Here is a 22,573-nt window from a genome sequence, read left to right as displayed (position 1 = left end):
AAGCGGTTTTCTCCTTGGCGGACTCCGTCAGTGGCACCTGCCAGTACCCCTTGGTCAGGTCGAGCGTGGTAAAATATCGCGCCTGTCCCAGCCTATCAATCAGCTCATCCACCCGGGGCATGGGGTAGAGATCGAACTTGGATATTTCGTTCAATCTCCGGAAGTCATTGCAGAACCTTAAGGAGCCATCGGGTTTTGGTATTAGGACAATGGGACTAGCCCATTCACTCCGGGATTTTTCGATGACCCCCAGGCGTAGCATTGTCTTCACTTCTTCTGATATGGCTTGTCTTCGAGCCTCCGGCACGCGGTATGACTTCAGGCGTACCTTCAGGTGGGGCTCGGTGACAATGTCATGTCGTATCAGACTGGTCCTACCCGGCAACTCGGAGAAGACATCGGGGTTCTGCTGAACCAGCCGTCTGGCCTCTCGCCTCTGTTGCTTGGTGAGGGCTTCTCCGATCCTTACTTCCGGTTCGTCCTCTCCGGAGGTCGCTGAAGCCGGGAGTGAACGACCCGAAGAGGAGGGAGATGGGGGAAACTCAACCATCAGGCTTTCCCGTTCCTGCCACGGTTTTAATAGGTTGACATGGTATATTTGTTCAGGTTTCCGCCTACCGGGCTGCAATACTTTATAGTTGACCACCCCGACTTTTTCCTTTATCTCGTAGGGGCCTTGCCACTGAGCCAGGAATTTACTCTCCGCCGTGGGGATTAATACCAACACCCGATCCCCGGGTTTAAAGGTCCGCACGGTGGCTTGTCTATTATAGCGGCCGCTTTGCGCGGCCTGAGCCTCCTGTAAATGCTCCTTCACAATTGGCATGACCGCGCTTATGCGGTTCTGCATTCCTAAAATGTGTTCAATCACACTTTTATGGGGGGTGGGCTCTTGCTCCCATGTTTCCTTTGCCAGGTCCAACAATCCCCGGGGATGTCGCCCGTATAACAATTCAAAAGGCGAAAACCCCGTGGATGCCTGTGGCACCTCTCGGATGGCAAACATCAAATAGGGAAGCATCATATCCCAGTCCTTCCCGTCTTTGGAGATCACCCTTTTTAGCATGGTTTTCAGGGTTTTATTGAATCGTTCTACTAACCCATCCGTCTGAGGATGATACACAGACGTACGCAACTGCTTGATCTGGAGTAGCCGGCATAGTTCTTTGGTCACTTTAGACATGAATGGGGTCCCCTGATCCGTAAGGATCTCCTTGGGCAACCCCACCCGGCAGAACACAGAAAACAACTCCCGAGCTATAAGCTTCGCCGCAGTATGTCTGAGAGGTATCGCCTCTGGATACCGGGTGGCATAGTCAACGATCACTAGGATGTGTTGGTGCCCTCGAGCAGACTTTACGAGGGGCCCCACCAGATCCATCCCTATCCGTTCAAAAGGGACTTCTATAATGGGTAACGGCACCAACGGACTGCGAAAGTGGACCAGTGGTGCGGTAAGCTGACACTCCGGGCAGGTTTCGCAGAACCGTTTTACCTCCCCAAAGACCCCGGGCCAATAGAACCTTTGCAATATTCGCTCCTGCGTTTTCTTGACCCCTAGGTGGCCACTCATCAGATGTTTATGAGCCAAGTCGAGGACCCGCCGGCGATACGGCTGGGGCACCACCAACTGCTCCACCCCCACGCCCCGTATTTCATCTACCCGGTAGAGTAAATCCTGTTTAAGAGCGAAATGGGGGTACCTTACCTGGGCACCGGGCAGCTGGGCCACCCCGTCAATTACTAACACCCTATTCCGGGCATGTATTAACGTAGGGTCCTGGAGTTGGGCTGTCCCAAACGCATCCGGGGATGCCTCCAAGTCCGGGATGGGCTCGACCGTCTCAGCCTCTCCTGCCAATACCTCTAGGGGCGACCTATCGGGTTCACATTCTGTCCCTATCATGGGGACCCCTACGGCAGGTGTCCCGGATTCAGGATTGTAGGGCTCAGGCCCCGGACTGACCAATATCGGAGGGGACCTAGGGGTTCCCTTCCATAAAGTCCAAAAATAGGGCAGATCCCGTCCTAGGATCACGTCATAAGGAAGAGTGTTAAGCAGTCCCACCTCATGTTGCACCTGACCGCAAGGTGCTGTGATGGTGACAATCCCCGTGGGATAGTCTCGGCGGTCCCCATGTATGCAAACCACCCCCACGGTACGTCCTGTGGCCTTTACTTTAGCCCTCAAGGTGGATCGCACAAGGGTCACTAAGCTTCCGGAATCCAACAATCCTGTAACCGGACATCCATTCACCTGTATTTGGCACAAGTGGGGCTCAGTCTCTGGGGGAACCAGGTCAGCGGTACACACCACCTGAGCATACATTGAACCCCGCCGGGTAACCCCACAATCCATGGGCTCCGTGGTCAGGGGACACTGGGCTTCCATATGTCCCACGCGCTGGCACCGCCAACATCTAATAGGGAAGGAAACCCCCTTGACAAGTTGTCGTTTAGGGTACATGGCCTTCCGGACCTCAGGAACGGCGGGCGCGGCCTCAGCCAGGATGGTAGCGGACTCCTGTACCGGTGTCGGCGGTGGGTCCTTGGCCCTAGGCTTGGAGGGGCCGGACCGACGGGCGGTACGCAAAGTCTCAGTGTCCCGTATCAAGTCCTGCGTAGCCACATGCCGCTCTACCAGGGACACTAATTGGTCCAGGGTACTCGGGTCACCCTGTCCTACCCACCGTTGAACGGTGACGGGTAAAGTGCGCACAAAACGATCCACTACTACCCTTTCCACCATTTGCGCCGGGCTCAGAGTGTCAGGCTGCAACCACTTTTTTACAAGATGTAATAAGTCATAGGCCTGGGAGCGTACGGGTTTGGCTTCCTCATAGAACCACTGATTTACCCGCTGAGCCCGTACATAGGTATTCACCCCCAACCGAGCCAGTATTTCGGCTTTCAGGGTCACATAGTCAATGGCGTCCTCGGTACCGAGGTCCAGGTACGCTTTTTGGGGTTCCCCCGTCAGATAGGGCGACAATACCTCAGCCCACTGGGGGGTCGGCAGCTTTTCCCGCTCGGCCACCCGCTCAAACACTGCCAGGAACGCTTCCACATCATCCCCCGGGGTCATCTTTTGCAACGCTTGTCTCACCGCTTTCCGGACGCTGCCGTCGTCACCCGGTCCCGGGGTTGTTGCTGCCGGTCCGGCACGGATTGACTTGGCCAGGAGAACCATCTGTTCTTGGTGCCTTTTTTCCTGCAATTTCAAGGATTGCTGGTGCTGTTGCTGCTGTTGCTCCAACGTCCGGAGCAGGTGGGTATTCACCTGTTGTTGCTGTGCATTAGCCTCTTGTTGTTGTGCATTAGCCTGAGCCAAATGCCTTAGTATGTCCTCCATGGCGTCGCTGGGTTTGGGCCGTAGTATAGCTGCTTGAATCCAGGACATGTGCTACCGGATCACCAGAAAAGGAAGTACACCTCACCGGGCTGGCATGCCCGCATTCTCCACCATATGTGAGGTAGCGCGGTCGGCTGCGCAGCAGAAGACACGGGATCCAGGCATATAGGTTCACAGCACACGGTGTTTAATGTCCAAACAAAAAATCCACAGCAATATACATGTCTCTCCAGCAGAGACTCAGGGAGTTGTGATCACTCCCTCACACCCGGCACACCTGCCCCTCGTTCCTGTTTCCATTTAACCCTTCCTTCAGCCTGTAGGGAAACAGCATTAACCCTAGAGTGGATTTACTTTCTATCATGGAGTGAGCACAACCGGGGCGAGACATACCGGCCGTCATAGATAACCCCGGTCACAGTCTCACAGTACACTGATGTGTAATATTGACCGGTCTGCTCCCGTATACATCTATATGTACACTGTTGTGTAGTTGTGACCGGTCTGCTCCCCTATATATCTATATGTACACTGATGTGTAATAGTGACCGGTCTATTCCTCTATACATCTATATGTACACTGATGTGTAGTAGTGATCGGTCTGCTCCCTATACATCTATATGTACACTGTTGTGTAGTAGTGACCGGTCTGCTCCCCTATATATTTATATGTAAAGTGATGTGTAATAGTGAGCGGTCTGTTCCTCTATACATCTATATGTACACTGATGTGTAGTAGTGATCGGTCTGCTCCCTATACATGTATATGTACACTGAAGTGTAATAGTGACCGGTCTGCTCCCTATACATCTATAAGTACACTGAAGTGTAATAGTGGCCGGTCTTCTCCCAATACATCTATATGTACACTGATGTGTAATAGTGACTGGTCTGCTCCCTATACATCTATATGTACACTGATGTGTAATAGTGACTGGTCTGCTCCCCTATACATCTATATGTACACTGATGTGTAATAGTGACCGGTCTGCTCCCCTATACATCTATATGTACACAGATGTGTAATAGTGACCGTTCTGCTCTCCTATACATCTATATGTATACTGATGTGTAATAGTGACCAGTCTGCTCCCCTATACATCTATGTGTACACTGATGTATAATAGTGACCGGTCTGCTCTCCTATACATCTATATGTACACTGAAGTGTAATAGTGACTGGTCTGCTCCCTATACATCTATATGTACACTGATGTGTAATAGTGACTGGTCTGCTCCCTATACATCTATATGTACACTGATATGTAATAGTGACTGGTTTACTCCCCTATACATCTATATGTATACTGATGTGTAATAGTGACCGGTCTGCTCCCCTATACATCTATATGACACTGATGTGTAATAGTGACCGGTCTGTTCCCTATACATCTATATGTACACTGATGTGTAATAGTGACCGGTCTGCTCCCTATACATCTGTATGTACACTGATGTATAGTAGTGGCCAGTCTGCTCTCTATACATCTATATGTACACTGATGTGTAATAGTGACCGGTCTGTTCCCTATATATCTATATGTAAACTGATGTGTAATAGTGACCGGTCTGCTCCCTATACATCTATAGGTACACTGATGTGTAATATTGACTGGTCTATTTCTCTATACATCTATGTGTACATTGATGTGTAATAGTGACCGGTCTGCTCCCCTATACATCTATAATAGTGACCGGTTTGCTCCCCTATACATCTATATGTACACTGATGTGTAGTAGTGACCGGTCTGCTCTCCTATACATCTATATGTGCACTGATTTGTAATAGTGACCGATCTACTTTCTATACATCTATATGTACACTGATGTTTAATAATGACCGGTCCGCTCCCCTATACATCTATATGTAAACTGATGTGTAGTAGTAACCGGTCTATTCCTCTATACATCTATATGTACACTGATGTGTAATAGTGACCGGTCTGCTCCCTATACATCTATATGTACACTGATGTGTAATAGTGACCGGTCTGCTCCCCTATACATCTGTATGTACACTGATGTGTAATAGTGACCGGTCTGCTCCACTATACATCTATATTTACACGGATCTGTAATAGTGACCGGTCTGCTCCCCTATACATCTATATGTACACTGATGTGTAATATTGACCGGTCTGCTCCCGTATACATCTATATGTACACTGTTGTGTAGTTGTGACCGGTCTGCTCCCCTATATATCTATATGTACACTGATGTGTAATAGTGACCGGTCTATTCCTCTATACATCTATATGTACACTGATGTTTAGTAGTGATCGGTCTGCTCCCTATACATCTATATGTACACTGTTGTGTAGTAGTGACCGGTCTGCTCCCCTATATATTTATATGTAAAGTGATGTGTAATAGTGAGCGGTCTATTCCTCTATACATATATATGTACACTGATGTGTAGTAGTGATCGGTCTGCTCCCTATACATCTATATGTACACTGAAGTGTAATAGTGACCGGTCTGCTCCCTATACATCTATAAGTACACTGAAGTGTAATAGTGGCCGGTCTGCTCCCTATACATCTATATGTACACTGATGTGTAATAGTGACTGGTCTGCTCCCTATACATCTATATGTACACTGATGTGTAATAGTGACTGGTCTGCTCCCCTATACATCTATATGTACACTGATGTGTAATAGTGACCGGTCTGCTCCCCTATACATCTATATGTACACCGATGTGTAATAGTGACCGTTCTGCTCTCCTATACATCTATATGTATACTGATGTGTAATAGTGACCAGTCTGCTCCCCTATACATCTATGTGTACACTGATGTATAATAGTGACCGGTCTGCTCTCCTATACATCTATATGTACACTGAAGTGTAATAGTGACTGGTCGGCTCCCTATACATCTATATGTACACTGATGTGTAATAGTGACTGGTCTGCTCCCTATATATCTATATGTACACTGATATGTAATAGTGACTGGTCTGCTCCCCTATACATCTATATGTACACTGATGTGTAATAGTGATAGGTCTGCTCCCCTATACATCTACATGTACACTGATGTGTAATATTGACCTGTCTGCTCCCTATACATCTATATGTACACTGATGTGTAATAGTGACCGGTCTTCTCCCCTATACATCTATATGTATACTGATGTGTAATAGTGACCGGTCTGCTCCCCTATACATCTATATGACACTGATGTGTAATAGTGACCGATCTGTTCCCTATACATCTATATGTACACTGATGTGTAATAGTGACCGGTCTGCTCCCTATACATCTGTATGTACACTGATGTATAGTAGTGGCCAGTCTGCTCCCTATACATCTATATGTACACTGATGTGTAATAGTGACCGGTCTGTTCCCTATACATCTATATGTAAACTGATGTGTAATAGTGACCGGTCTGCTCCCTATACATCTATAGGTACACTGATGTGTAATATTGACTGGTCTATTTCTCTATACATCTTTGTGTACATTGATGTGTAATAGTGACCTGTCTGCTATCCTATACATCTATAATAGTGACCGGTTTGCTCCCCTATACATCTATATGTACACTGATGTGTAGTAGTGACCGGTCTGCTCCCCTATACATCTATATGTACACTGATGTGTAATAGTGACCGGTCTGCTCCCCTATACATCTATATGACACTGATGTGTAATAGTGACCGGTCTGTTCCCTATACATCTATATGTACACTGATGTGTAATAGTGACCGGTCTGCTCCCTATACATCTGAATGTACACTGATGTATAGTAGTGGCCAGTCTGCTCCCTATACATCTATATGTACACTGATGTGTAATAGTGACCGGTCTGTTCCCTATACATCTATATGTAAACTGATGTGTAATAGTGACCGATCTGCTCCCTATACATCTATAGGTACATTGATGTGTAATATTGATTGGTCTATTTCTCTATACATCTATGTGTACATTGATGTGTAATAGTGACCGGTCTGCTCCCCTATACATCTATAATAGTGACCGGTTTGCTCCCCTATACATCTATATGTACACTGATGTGTAGTAGTGACCGGTCTGCTCCCCTATACATCTATATGTACACTGATATGTAATAGTGGAAAAAAGGAAGAAAAACTGTACATCGGCAATTTTGTGAAATTAGAAAATGAGTGGCCACCCCTGGAAGAAGGCATTAGATCGAAACCTATAGGTCGGGGTTTCCTGGATCCTCACTCCTCGACTCAGGTATATGTTATATTATTACTGAATTTGAGGTTTTTTTTGCTTTTTTCAATTGCACCTGCTTAATGTCCTCCAAATACCACAATTTGTTTTACCCTGGATACCTAATCTCTATGGTATGTGGCAGTATCCTTTTACATTTAACTTTGTAAGTGGTGGCTGGTGGACATTTTTGTATAGTGCTTTTGTCTAGCTGCAATTTTATGTCTCTTTCACTCTATTTCTTCTTACAATACAACTGAGCTGTGGAGTGAGTGCGCCACCTGCTGGTCCTCTCACCACAGTCTCTTTTAATCCTTTTATGCAATTTTCCTGTTTATATTAAATACTCAATAAACTCATTTTCTAATTTCACAAAATTGCCGTTGTACAGTTTTTCTTCCTTTTTTCTGCATTTATGTTCTGTATATGGCTCTATCCATGTACACATTATGGCACGGCTCGATAACCCGTGTATGTTGTTTGTTCTAACTTCTATGATATGTAATAGTGACCGGTCTGCTCCCTATACGTCTATATGTTCATATAGTGACCGGTCTGCTCCCCTATACATCTATATGTACACTGATGTGTAGTAGTGACCAGTCTGGTCACACGTTGCTTTGGACTGTATGGATTTGAGTGTCGTGTATGTTTTGCACAGGGTTCTTCGCCCTCTTGGCTCTGTCCGTATACACTGGGGTGACGGTGAACTTTTTTGGGAAGCGTTACGTGGACTGGAAGTTTTCGTGGTCCTACATCCTAGGCTGGATAGGAATCATTCTCACGGTGTCTGCAGGTAATGTGCTCATCACTCTCATCATCGATGCCTACATAAAGGGGCATTATGCACCGTTCCCACACCCCACACAATGCCGCCTTGTTTTCTCTCTTCCGCTCGCTGCAAACTCATCACAACTCACTGCTGGGAATTGTGTACAAGTATAATCATGGGGGCAGATGCTGGGAGTAGTGATACATCAGGTGACAGGAGATCTGGGGGTCGGGATGATGGGAGTAGTGATACATCAGATAACAGGAGCTCCGGGGGTCAGGATAATGGGAGTAGTGATACATCAGGTGACAGGAGCTCCGGGGTCAGGGATGATGGGAGTAGTGTCGCGGGCGGAGGGGACGCGCTCGCCACGCTCGGGTCCGGGGCTTCTGCTGCTGCTCGGTGGTTCGAGCGGTGGGCCGGACCCGGGGACTCGAGCAGCGCTCCTCGTCCACAAGTGAAAAGGGGGTGGTTTGTTTTGGGAGATAGTTTGTGACGCCACCCACGGGTCGTGGTGATAAAGGGCACCACCGCTGCTGGTGACGGGGATCCCGGGAGCGATGGTAGGGAGCAGCTAGGATGTTGTCCGCTCCGTGGGTAGGGGTTGGTGATCCCAGGGCCTGGTGGTGTAACGGGGAGGCTGGATGGCTGGGATGCAGGGTTGCAGGAGCAGCACGGCGCGGTGCCGGATGGCACTGGTGTATTCACTCAGGCAGTTAATGACAGAGTCTCTGGTAAACAAAACGGCTGGATGGACGGGTCCCGCAGCCGGCTGCAGTGTTTTTGTGCTCTCCCCGGACGGCTGATGGTGGCTGTCTTTCCCTGCACCTGTTAGAATGTTCTGACTCCTGTGGTTGCCTACCGGTAGTCCGCTCCCTGGCGTATAGGTACCGAAGGAGCCCGTTTTGCCCGCAGGCGCTGGCCCTTGGATCTCTAGCCTATGGCGGTGGCTGTATATCCTCACGGTGTGGACTGTTGCCTTCTGTCGGGTCTTTGTTGTTATGAAACCCCTGGGGTTCCGGTCACACTCGGATTTGACCGTTGTCGGTGGCTCCAAGCCTAGTCGGGGTCCGATGGCCCTGCCTGTGTGCTTGCTTCACTCCGCTCCCCGGCTCGGTACCGGCGGGCCACCGCCCGACCCCGGTCCTACGGTTCTGCAGAGGTCCACTAACTCCTGCAGACGGCCACCAGCGTCTGCCAACCTTGCTGTTTGTGTCTGGGCCCCTACCCAGACACCGACAGTTTCTGACCTCTCACTTTCACTGTCTACGCAGATCTGTCACTTTTCCCGCCTACAGGCCTGTGAACTCCTCGGTGGGTGGGGCCAACCACCTGGCTCCGCCCCACCTGGTGTGGACATCATACCCTGGAGGGAGGCAACAAGGGTTTTTGTCTGACTGGTGTGACTATCCAGGGGAAGGGGTGTGTAAGGTGTAATGTCTGTGACTACCTGGCTAGTCCAGTGCGTCACATTCCCCCTTGGTGAAATGCAGACCGTCCGCGGGCTGCCCGTCCATCACCAGTTTTATTTTTCTGTAAAAGATAAATTAACATATAAAACATTTAACACAAGCATATTTGTAGTTCTTCCCTTATGGGAGGCATGGCACTTTAACATTTCAAACATTTAAAAACACTTTTAATAATGACGGACGGGTTCGTGTTCATCCGCTTCCCCACCAAAGTAACCTAAACCTTGATGCTGCCCCTAAGAAATGGGTAGCACCCCTCTTCCCCAATCCGGAAGCAGGAACTCGGTTCCAGGTCACCCAAGCGGGAACGGGTATGGTGTCTCGCACCCGGCTGTCACTTCAGGGGACCCCACATCCAGGGGGGACCCCTGACCCCCGGAGGATGGCCACCGGTCCTGGTGGTGGCCGGACCCCAGCCTACTCTGCTGCGGGTCCTTCCTCCAATCTGCCTCTCCGGAGGCGGCACGGAAAACGGCCCACAAACTATTTACAAAACCACAAGTTCGTGGTTGGCCTGCAAGTTCTCGGCCATGTTCATGAGTAGTTCCTCATGTGGGCGGTGAAAACACATAGAGTCCCTACGGGGACAACTTGTTGGCAACGACGGTATAATTAACTTGTTGATAATCAGGTGACAAACTCGGATGATTGGTGTTCATTCATTTAACGGAAACACGGTGCTGGGGGTCCCAACGGGGACAACTGGGTTGCAACGGAGGACCACTGCCAATATTTGAGGTCGCCGTCGTCGTACGCTTCCTCCAGATCCATCTTGGGGCTGTACGGTGGAGGAGGCGACCGGGGCTGCTTGAGATTACTGCGGCTCACCCTTCTTTGGACGTACAGGGCGAACCAGCCTCTCTCCCAGGTGGCAGGTGTAGGTGACCAACTCGCCCGCACGTAGGTCACGCTCCGAATGTCCCAGGGGAAGCTGGCTCTGCACATCTCGCCAAGAGAAGAACGCCTCGACCTTCAGGCTTGGCTCATAAATAAACACCCATCCACGTCGGGGGCAAAACTGCCGGACTTGGCCTTCAAAGGTCGGGCCCTGTGCCTCAGGAGGGGCTTTTCGGAGAGCGTCCTTGGCCTTGATAGTGCGTGCCAACGTAGCAGCCTTTTCTTTCTCCCAGGCCTCTATCTCCCGGCCCATCGGGTTCGGCTGCTGTTCCCAACATGGCGGCTCCTTTAGCGTGGGGGTCGGGCCCAGCAGGTACCCCCCAATGCGGGCCACGACCGGCACCATCTGGGTTGGGGGGGGCACCGCTGTGTCCCGACCTGCATTGCTGCCCTGCAGCGGCAACCCTCCGCAGCCTCAGCCGAGGCCTGGAGCTTGGGAGCGGTCAGTGTCACCTTCCGGGCCTGAGGCGGGACATTGTCTACCTCTATGCTGGCTGGGCGGACTGCCGGGGCCTCTTCGGGTGCGGCCGCCTCTAAATCAGATGGCTCCCTTCGGGGAGCAGGCACCTTCCACCGGAGCGGGGTCGGTGCTGGCATGGCAAGCTGTTGTTCGCGGGCAGCGCCTGTGGGTGGATCTTCGCGGGCGGGAATGATGTCATCTGTTGCTGGCTTCGGGAGCAACGGGCCGACAGGCGGGGTGGCGACGACCAATGCGGGCAGTGAGGGATGCAGCAGGCTGAGCAAGGGCAGACCGGGCCCCTCAGCCGCAGCGACCGGTCCCTCCGGGACACAGGGGCGTGGATCACTCACCCTCTCCTCCAACTCTGCTTCCGCCTCACGGGCCCGCACGGCCACCAGCACTTCCACCATTCCAGCCTCCCATTCTTGTACGAGGAGCTGGAGCCGGGTCTGCAGCCTGCGGCTTAATTGCGCCAGCCAGTCTTCCACCCACGCCGATGTTCCGGGCGAGGGCCTGCTGTACGGAACGGACATCCGGCTTGCTCGGCCTCCAGGAATGGGAAGGTTTCAGGGTCCTGGCGTCCCCGCTTCTTATGCCCTCTGCTACATCAGGAACCTTAGAAAAATGTTTAGGGGGGTTTTTAAACCAGGTGTACCTCAAAAAACAAACCCCACCATAAAATTCAATGCTTTATTCCAAAGAACCAACAAGTGCAAATTTAAAAACAGAGTGAGTTTGATACATTAAATCACTGTTCCAGGGGGCATTCTGGGCAAATTCCCTATTTTAACCCTTCCTGACCGCAGGGGTCGGCACCCTACACAAATAAACGTAGTGGCGCCCCTGCTCAACGTGGACTAACCCTTCTAACCCTGTACTGACAATCTTATTTGTGCTGCTGATCTCTGTGAGAGCCTTATGTAATATTTCGTGAGGTTCTCATACATCCATACAGGCATTCAAAAATAGTATTTTCGATGTAACATCTATAATTTTCTGGATATTCTAGATAGACATCTCAGCATTTTTATAATTAGCGTAGTCAGTTTATCAAGTAGAAGACACTGTCCATGTTTTTGGTATCAAACTTTACAATTCACCAGTAAATGATGTAGCCAAATCGCCACTGCTTCGCCATTAGGCATAGCTCACTGCTCTGCTACATCAGGCAGGCCTTCACCCGCCCCTCCTTGGTTCTTTCTAGCAATTCCTCTTTGGGGGCGAAGCTTCACTTTCGCGCCTTTCCTGCTCGGGGAAGACACTCGAGCCGGAAATCTTCGCGCCAAAGATAGCGGCACTTCACATTTTTCGGCTGGACGCTGTCGCCGGGGACTGCAAGGCGCACTTCTACCGGTAGGTAGATCGGTTGTAATCCGGTGTAATGTCTGTGACTACCTGGCTAGTCCAGGGCATCACAGTAGTGATATATCAGGTGACAGAAGCTCCGGGGTCAGGGATGATGGGAGTAGTGATACATCAGGCGACAGGAGCTCTGGGGTCAGGGATGATGGGAGTAATGATACACCAGGTGACAGGAGCTCCGGGGTCAGGGATGATGGGAGTAATGATGCATCAGGTGACAAGAGCTCCGGGGTCAGGGATGATGGGAGTAGTGATACATCAGGTGACAGGAGCTCCGGAGTCAGAAATGATGGGAGTAGTAATACATCAGGTGACAGGAGCTCTGGGGTCGGGATGATGGGAGTAGTGATACATCAGGTGACAGGAGCTTCGGGGTCAGAAATGATGGGAGTAATGATGCATCAGGTGACAGGAGCTCCGGGGTCAGGGATGATGGGAGTAGTGATATATAAGGTGACAGGAGCTCAGGGGTCAGCGATGATGGGAGTAGGGATACATCAGGTGACAGGCGCTCCGGGTCAGGGATAATGAGAGTAGTGATACATCAGGTGACAGGAGCTCTGAGGTCAGATAAGATAGGAGTAGTGCTACATAAGGTAACAGGAGCTCCGGGGGTTGGGATGATGGGAGTAGTGATACATCAGGTGACAGGAGCTTTGGGGTCAGGGATGATAGGTGTAGTGATACATCAGGTGACAGGAGCTCCGGGGTCGGGGATGATGGGAGTAGTGATACATCACGTGACAGGAGCTCTGGAGTCAGGGATGATGGGAGTAATGATACATCAGGTGACAGGAGCTCCGGGATCTGGAATGATGGGAGTAATGATACATCAGGTGACAGAAGCTCTGGGGTCAGGGATGATGGGAGTAATGATACATCAGGTGATAGGAGCTCCGGGGGTCAGGATGACGGGAGTAGTGATACATCAGGTGACAGGAGCTCCAGGGTCGGGATGCTGGGAGTAGTGATACATCAGGTGACAGGAGCTCCGGGGTCAGGGATGATGGGAGTAATGATACATTAGGTGACAGGAACTCCGGGGTCAGGGATGATGGGAGTAATGATACATCAGGAGACTAGAGATCCGGGGTCAGGGATAATGGGAGTAGTGATATAACAGGTGACAGGAGCTCCGGGGTCAGGGATGATGGGAGTAGTGATACATCAGATGACAGGAGCTCTGGGGTCGGGGATGATGGGAGTAGAGATAAATCAGGTGACAGGAGCTCCAGAGTAAGGGATGATGGGAGTAATGATAAACCAGATGACAGAAGCTCCAAGGTCGGGATGATGGGAGTAGGGATACACCAGGTGACAGGAATTCCGACGGTCGGGATGATGGGAGTAGTGATTCATCAGGTGACAGGAGCTCCGGGGGTCAGGGATGATGGGAATAGTGATACATTTTGTGACATGAGCTCCAGGTTCAGGGATGATTGGAGTAGTGGTATAAAAGATGACAGGAACTCCGGGGATCGGGGATGATGGGAGTAGTGATACATCAGGTGACAGGAGCTCCGGGGTCAGGGATGAAGGGATTAGTAATACATCAGGTGACCGGAGCTCCAGGGTCGGATGATGGGAGTAGTGATACATCGGGTGAAAGGAGCTCCGGGGATCAGAGATGGTGGGAGTAGTGATACATCAGGTGACCAGAGCTCAAGGGTCGGGATGATGGGAGTAGTGATACATCAGGTGACCGGAGCTCCGGGGGTCTTGATGATGGGAGTAGTGATACATCAGGTGACAGGAGCTCCGGGGGTCGGGATGAGTGGAGTAGTGATATATCAGGTGACAGGAGCTCCAAGGTCAGCGATGATGGGAGTAGTGATACATCAGATGACAGGAGCTCTGGGGTCAGCGATGATGGGAGTAGTGATACATCAGGTAACAGGAGCTGTGGGGTTAGGGCTGATGGGAGTAGTGATACATCAGGTGACAGGAGCTCCAGGGTCGGGATGATGGGAGTGGTGATACATCAGGTGACAGGAGCTCCGGGGTCAGGGATGATGGGAGTATTGATACATCAGATGACAGGAGCTCCAGGGTCAGCGATGATGGGAGTAGTTATACTTCAGGTGACAGGAGCTCCGTGTTCAAGGATGATGGGAGTAGTGATACATCAGGTGACAGGAGCTCCGGGGGTGGGGATGATGGGAGTAATGATACAATAGATGACAGGAGCTCCGGGGTCAGGGATGATGGGAGATGTGATACATCAGGTGACAGGAGCTCCGTTGATCGGGGATGATGGGAGTAGTTGATACATCAGGTGACAGGAGCTCCGGAGGTCGGGATGCTGGGAGTAGTGATATATCAGGTGACAGGAGTTCTGGAATCGGGATGATGGGAGAAGTGATACATCAGGTGATAGGAGCTCCGGGGTCAGGATTATGGGTGTAATGATACATCAGGTGACAGGAGCTCCGGGGTCGGGATGATGGGAGTAGTGATGCATCAGGTGACAGGAGCTCCGGGGGTCGGGATGCTGGGAGTAGTGATATATAAGGTGACAGGAGTTCTGGAATTGGGATGATGGGAGAAGTGATACATCAGGTGATAGGAGCTCCGGGGTTAGGATTATGGGTGTAATGATACATCAGGTGACAGGAGCTCTGAGATCAGGATGATGGGAGTAGTGATACATCAGGTGACAAGAGCTCCGGGGTCGGAGATGAAGGGAGCAGTGATACATCAGGTGACAGGAGCACCGGGGTCAGGGATGCTGGGTGTAGTAATACATCTGGTGACAGGAGCTCCAGGGTCAGGGATGATGGGAGTAGTGATACATCACGTGACAAGAGCTCCGGGATCAGGGATGATGGGAGTAATGATACATCAGGTGACAGGAGCTCCGGGGTCAGGGATGATGGTAGTAATGATACATCAGGTGACAGGAGCTCCGGGGATTGGGGATGATGGGAGTAGTGATACATCAGGTGACAGGAGCTCCGGGGGTGGGGATGATGGGAGTAATGATACATCAGGTGACAGGAGCTGCGGAGTCAGCGATGATGGGAGTAGTGATACATTAGGGGACAGAAGCTCCGGTGGTGGGGGATGATTGGAGTAGTGATACATCAGGTGACAAGAGCTCTGGGGGTCGGGATGATGGGAGTAGTGATACATCAGGTGACAGGAACTTTGGGGGTCGGGATGCTGGGAGTAGTGACACATCAGGTAACAGGAGCCCTGGGGTCGGGATGATGAGAGTAGTGATACATAAGGTGATAGGAGCTCCGGGGATTGGGATGATGGGAGTAGTGATACATCAGGTGATAGGAGCTCCAGAGTCAGCGAGGATGGGAGTAGTGATACACCAGGTGACAGGAGCTCCGAAGGTCGGGGATGATGGGAGTAGTGATACATGAGGTGACAGAAGCTATGAGGGTCAGGATGCTGGGAGTATAACAGAGAGCACAAGAGAGTGGTGTTTAATGCCGCGCCAATAGATCACTTCAGATGATGTTCAGACCAGTGTTACTTTATTGTTTTCCAGGTCAACGCGTTTCTGGGGCATCTGCCCCCTTCATCAGGACCACCAAAGAAACAGATAACATCCAATTGATTGGATGTTATCTGTTTCTTTGGTGGTCCTGATGAAGGGGGCAGATGCCCCAGAAACGCGTTGACCTGGAAAACAATAAAGTAACACTGGTCTGAACATCATCTGAAGTGATCTATTGGCGCGGCATTAAACACCACTCTCTTGTGCTCTCTGTTTTCTACCGTTTTGGTGGCTGCAGCCTTGGATTGTGTGATACATGCGATTACAGTAGTTGTGGCTTCTCACAACTACATCTGGTGAGTAGTTTTACTCCCCCACCCCCACCCCTCACATATTGGGGTAAGACCCTATGCGCTTGTTTTTCCACAGTTTTTTCCGTGAGGATGCTGGGAGTAGTGATACATCAGGTGACAGGAGCTCCGGGGTCAGCGATGACGGGAGTAGTGATATGTCAGATGACAGAAGCTCCGGGGTCCGGGGTTGCTGGGAGTAGTGATACATCAGGTGATAGGAGCTCCGGGGTCAGGGATGATGGGAGTAGTGATACATCAGATGACCAGAGCTCCGAGTCAGCGATGATGGGAGTAGTGATACTTCAGGTGACAGGAGCTCCGTGGTCAAGGATGATGGGAGTAGTGATACATCAGGTGACAGGAGCTCCGAGGGTGGGGTTGATGGGAGTAATGATACATCAGATGACAGGAGTTCCGGGGTCAGGGATGATGAGAGATGTGAAACATCAGGTGACAGGAGCTCCGTTGGTCGGGGATGATGGCAGCAGTTGATCCATTAGGTGACAGGAGCTCCGGAGGTCGGGATGTTGGGAGTAGTGATATATCAGGTGACAGGAGTTCTGGAATCGGGATGATGGGAGTAGTGATACATCAGGTGATAGGAGCTCCGGGGTCAGGATTATGGGAGTAATGATACATCAGGTGATAGGAGCTCCGGGGTCGGGATGATGGGAGTAGTGATACATCAGGTGACAGGAGCTCCGAGGGTTGGGATGCTAGGAGTAGTGATACATCAGGTGACAGGAGCTCTGGGGTCAGGAATGATGGGAGTAGTGATACATCACGTGACAGGAGCTCCGGGGTCAGGGATGATTGGAGTAATGATACATCAGGTGACAGGCGCTCCGGGGTTAGGGATGATGGGAGTAATGATACATCAGGTGACTGGAGCTCCGGGGTCAGAGATGATGGGAGTAATGATACATCAGGAGAAAGGAGCTCCGGGGATCGGGGATGATGGGAGTAGTGATACATCAGGTGACAGGATCTCCGTGGTCAGCGATGATGGGAGTAGTGATACATCAGGTGACAGGAGCTCCGGTGGTCGGGGATGATTGGAGTATTGATACATCAGGTGACAGGAACTTCCAGGGTTGGGATGCTGGGAGTAGTGACACATCAGTTAACAGGAGCTCTGGGGTCGGGATGATGGGATTAGTGATACATCAGGTGATAGGAGCTCAAGGGGGTTGGGATGATGAGAGTGGTGATACATCAGGTGATAGGAGCTCCGGAGTCAGCGAGGATGGGAGCAGTGATACACCAGGTGACAGGAGCTCCGGGGGTCATGGATGATGGGAGTATTGATACATCAGGTGACTGGAGCTCCGTGGTCAGGGATGATGGGAGTAGTGATACATCAGATGAGAGGAGCTCCGGGGTCAGAGATGATGGGAGTAGTAATACATCAGGTGACAGGAGCTCCGGGGTCAGCGATGATGGGAGCAGTGATACATCAGATGACAGGAGATCTGGGGTCAGCGATAATGGGAGTAGTGATACATCAAGTGATAGGAGCTCCGGGGTCGGGATGATGGGAGTAGTGATACATCAGGTGACAGGAGCTCCGGGGGTTGGGATGCTGGGAGTAGTGATACATCAGGAGACAGGAGCTCCGGGGGTCGGGATGCTGGGAGTAGTGATACATCAGGTAACAGGAGCTCTGGGATCGGGATGATGGGAGTAGTGATACATCAGGTGACAAGAGCTCTGGGGTCGGAGATGATGGGAGTAGTGATACATCAGGTGACTGGAGCTCCGGAGTCAGGGATGCTGGGTGTAGTGATACATCTGGTGACAGGAGCTCCAGGGTCAGGGATGATGGGAGTAGTGATACATCACGTGACAGGAGCTCTGGGATCAGGGATGATGGGAGTAATGATACATCAGGTGACAAGAACTCCGGGGTTAGGGATGATGGGAGTAATGATACATCAGGTGACAGGAGCTCCGGGGTCAGGGATGATGGGAGTAATGATACATCAGGTGACAGGAGCTCCGGGGATTGGGGATGATGGGAGTAGTGATACATCAGGTGACAGGAGCTCCAGGGGTGGGGATGATGGGAGTAATGATACATCAGGTGACAGGAGCTGCGGAGTCAGCGATGATGGGAGTAGTGATACATCAGGTGACAAGAGCTCTGGGGGTCGGGATGATGGGAGTAGTGATACATCAGGTGACAGGAACTTTGGGGGTCGGGATGCTGGGAGTAGTGACACATCAGGTAACAGGAGCCCTGGGGTCGGGATGATGAGAGTAGTGATACATCAGGTGATAGGAGCTCCAGAGTCAGCGAGGATGGGAGTAGTGATACACCAGGTGACAGGAGCTCCGAGGGTCGGGGATGATGGGAGTAGTAATACATGAGGTGACAGGAGCTCCATGGTCAGGGATGATGGGAGTAGTGATACATCAGGTGACAGAAGCTTTGAGGGTCAGGATGCTGGGAGTAGTGATACATCAGGTGACAGGAGCTCCGGGGTCCGGGGTTGCTGGGAGTAGTGATACATCAGGTGATAGGAGCTCCGGGGTCAGGGATGATGGGAGTAGTGATACATCAGATGACCGGAGCTCCGAGTCAGCAATGATGGGAGTAGTGATACTTCAGGTGACAGGAGCTCCGTGGTTAAGGATGATGGGAGTAGTGATACATCAGGTGACAGGAGCTCCGAGGGTGGGGTTGATGGGAGTAATGATACATCAGATGACAGGAGCTCCAGGGTCAGGGATGATGAGAGATGTGAAACATCAGGTGACAGGAGCTCCGTTGGTCGGGGATGATGGGAGCAGTTGATACATCAGGTGACAGGAGCTCCGGAGGTCGGGATGTTGGGAGTAGTGATATATCAGGTGACAGGAGTTCTGGAATCGGGATGATGGGAGCAGTGATACATCAGGTGATAGGAGCTCCGGGGTCAGGATTATGGGAGTAATGATACATCAGGTGATAGGAGCTCCGGGGTTGGGATGCTGGGAGTATTGATACATCAGATGACAGGAGCTCCGCGGGTCGCAATGCTGGGAGTAGTGATACATCAGGTAACAGGAGGTCTGGGATCGGGATGATGGGAGTAGTGATACATCAGGTGACAAGAGCTCCGGGGTCGGAGATGATGGGAGTAGTGATACATCAGGTGACTGGAGCTCCGGAGTCAGGGATGCTGAGTGTAGTGATACATCTGGTGACAGGAGCTCTGGGGTCAGGGATGATGGGAGTAGTGATACATCACGTGACAGGAGCTCCGGGGTCAGGGATGATGGGAGTAATGATACATCAGGTGACAGGCGCTCCGGGGTTAGGGATGATGGGAGTAATGATACATCAGGTGACTGGAGCTCCAGGGTCAGAGATGATGGGAGTAATGATACATCAGGAGAAAGGAGCTCCGGGGATCGGGGATGATGGGAGTAGTGATACATCAGGTGACAGGATCTCCGTGGTCAGCGATGATGGGAGTAGTGATACATCAGGTGACAGGAACTTCCAGGGTTGGGATGCTGGGAGTAGTGACACATCAGTTAACAGGAGCTCTGGGGTCGGGATGATGGGATTAGTGATACATCAGGTGATAGGAGCTCCGGGGGTTGGGATGATGAGAGTGGTGATACATCAGGTGATAGGAGCTCCGGAGTCAGCGAGGATGGGAGCAGTGATACACCAGGTGATAGGAGCTCCGGGGGTCATGGATGATGGGAGTAGTGATACATCAGGTGACTGGAGCTCCGTGGTCAGGGATGATGGGAGTAGTGATACATCAGATGAGAGGAGCTCCGGGGTCAGAGATGATGGGAGTACTGATACATCAGGTGACAGGAGCTCCGGGGTCACCGATGATGGGAGCAGTGATACATCAGATGACAGGAGATCTGGGGTCAGCGATAATGGGAGTTGTGATACATCAAGTGATAGGAGCTCCGGGGTCGGGATGATGGGAGTAGTGATACATCACGTGAAAGGTGCTCCGGGGGTTGGGATGCTGGGAGTAGTGATACATCAGGTGACAGGAGCTCCGGGGGTCGGGATGCTGGGAGTAGTGATACATCAGGTAACAGGAGCTCTGGGATCGGGATGATGGGAGTAGTGATACATCAGGTGACTGGAGCTCCGGAGTCAGGGATGCTGGGTGTAGTGATACATCTGGTGACAGGAGCTCCGGGGTCAGGGATGATGGGAGTAGTGATACATCACGTGACAGGAGCTCCGGGGTCAGGGATGATGGGAGTAATGATACATCAGGTGACAGGCGCTCCGGGGTTAGGGATGATGGGAGTAATGATACATCAGGTGACTGGAGCTCCGGTATCAGAGATGATGGGAGTAATGATACATCAGGAGAAAGGAGCTCCGGGGTCAGAGATGATGGGAGTAATGATACATCAGATAACAGGAGTTCTGGGGTCAGCAATAATGGGAGTAGTGATACATCAAGTGACAGGAGCTTTGGGGGTCGGGATGATGGGAGTAGTGATACATCAGGTGACAGGAGCTCCGGGGTCGGGATAATGGGAGTAATGATACATCACGTGACAGGAGCTCCGGGATCAGGGATGATGGGAGTAATGATACATCAGGTGACAAGAACTCCGGGGTTAGGGATGATGGGAGTAATGATACATCAGGTGACAGGAGCTCCGGGGTCAGGGATGATGGGAGTAATGATACATCAGGTGACAGGAGCTCCGGAGTCAGGGATGCTGAGTGTAGTGATACATCTGGTGACAGGAGCTCCAGGGGTTGGGATGCTGGGAGTATTGATACATCAGGTGACAGGAGCTCCGGGGGTCGCAATGCTGGGAGTAGTGATACATCAGGTGACTGGAGCTCCAGAGTCAGGGATGCTGAGTGTAGTGATACATCTGGTGACAGGAGCTCTGGGGTCAGGGATGATGGGAGTAGTGATACATCACGTGACAGGAGCTCCGGGGTCAGGGATGATGGGAGTAGTGATACATCAGGTGACAGGAGCTCCGGGGGTCGGGATGCTGGGAGTAGTGATACATCAGGTAACAGGAGCTCTGGGATCGGGATGATGGGAGTAGTGATACATCAGGTGACAAGAGCTCTGGGGTCGGAGATGATGGGAGTAGTGATACATCAGGTGACAGGAGCTCCGGAGTCAGGGATGCTGGGTGTAGTGATACATCTGGTGACAGGAGCTTCGGGGTCAGGGATGATGGGAGTAGTGATACATCACGTGACAGGAGCTCCGGGGTCAGGGATGATGGGAGTAATGATACATCAGGTGACAGGCGCTCCGGGGTTAGGGATGATGGGAGTAATGATACATCAGGTGACTGGAGCTCCGGGGTCAGAGATGATGGGAGTAATGATACATCAGGAGAAAGGAGCTCCGGGGATCGGGGATGATGGGAGTAGTGATACATCAGGTGACAGGAGCTCCGGGGTCAGAGATGATGGGAGTAATGATACATCAGATGACAGGAGTTCTGGGGTCAGCAATAATGGGAGTAGTGATACATCAAGTGACAGGAGCTTCGGGGGTCGGGATGATGGGAGTAGTGATACATTAGGTGACAGGAGCTCCGGGGTCAGCGATGATGGGAGTAGTGATACATCAGGTAACAGCAGCTCCGGGGTCAGGGATGATGGGAGTAGTGATACATCAGGTGACAGGAGCTCCGGGGTCAGGGATGAGGGGAGTAGTGATACATCAGGTGACAGGAGCTCTGAGGTCGGGATGATGGGAGTAGTGATACATCAGGTGACAGGAGCTCCGGGGTCAGGGATGATGGGAGTAATGATACAGTAGGTGACAGGAGTGCAGGGGTCAGCGATGATGGGAGTAGTGATACATCAGGAGACAGGAGCTCCGGGGTCGGGGATGATGGGAGTAGTGATACATCACGTGACAGAAGCTCTAGGGTCAGGGATGATGGGAGTAATGATACATCAGGTGACAGGAGCTCCGGGATCTGGGATGATGGGAGTAATGATTAATCAGGTGACAGGCGCTCCGGGGGTCGGGATGATGAGAGTAGTGATACATCAGGTGACAGGAGCTCCGGGGTCAGGGATGATGAGAGTAATGATACATCAAGTGACAGGAACTTTGGGGTCAGGGATGATGGGAGTAGTGATACATCACGTGACAGGAGCTCCGGGGTCAGGGATTATGGGAGTAATGATACATCAGGTGAAAGGAGCTCCAGGGTCTGGGATAATGGGAGTAATGATACATCAGGTGACAGAAGCTCCGGCGTCAGGGATGATGGGAGTAATGATACATCAGGAG

The 22,573-nt window shown here is 51.3% G+C and overlaps 1 protein-coding gene across 1 annotated transcript in view; it reads left to right on the top strand.

Annotated features, from left to right (window-relative positions):
- Positions 1–22,573, top strand: part of LOC142258556 (lens fiber membrane intrinsic protein-like) — a 63,707-nt gene that overhangs the window by 24,561 nt on the left and 16,573 nt on the right. Inside the window, exon 3 of the mRNA XM_075331184.1 lies at positions 8,211–8,345. Coding sequence (XP_075187299.1) covers positions 8,211–8,345 — 135 coding nt within the window. The remainder of the gene's footprint in view (positions 1–8,210; positions 8,346–22,573) is intronic.

The sequence above is a fragment of the Anomaloglossus baeobatrachus genome, chromosome 12 (assembly GCF_048569485.1).
Source record: "Anomaloglossus baeobatrachus isolate aAnoBae1 chromosome 12, aAnoBae1.hap1, whole genome shotgun sequence".
Lineage (NCBI taxonomy): Eukaryota > Metazoa > Chordata > Amphibia > Anura > Aromobatidae > Anomaloglossus > Anomaloglossus baeobatrachus.
This window is presented reverse-complemented; position numbering and strand designations above follow the sequence as displayed.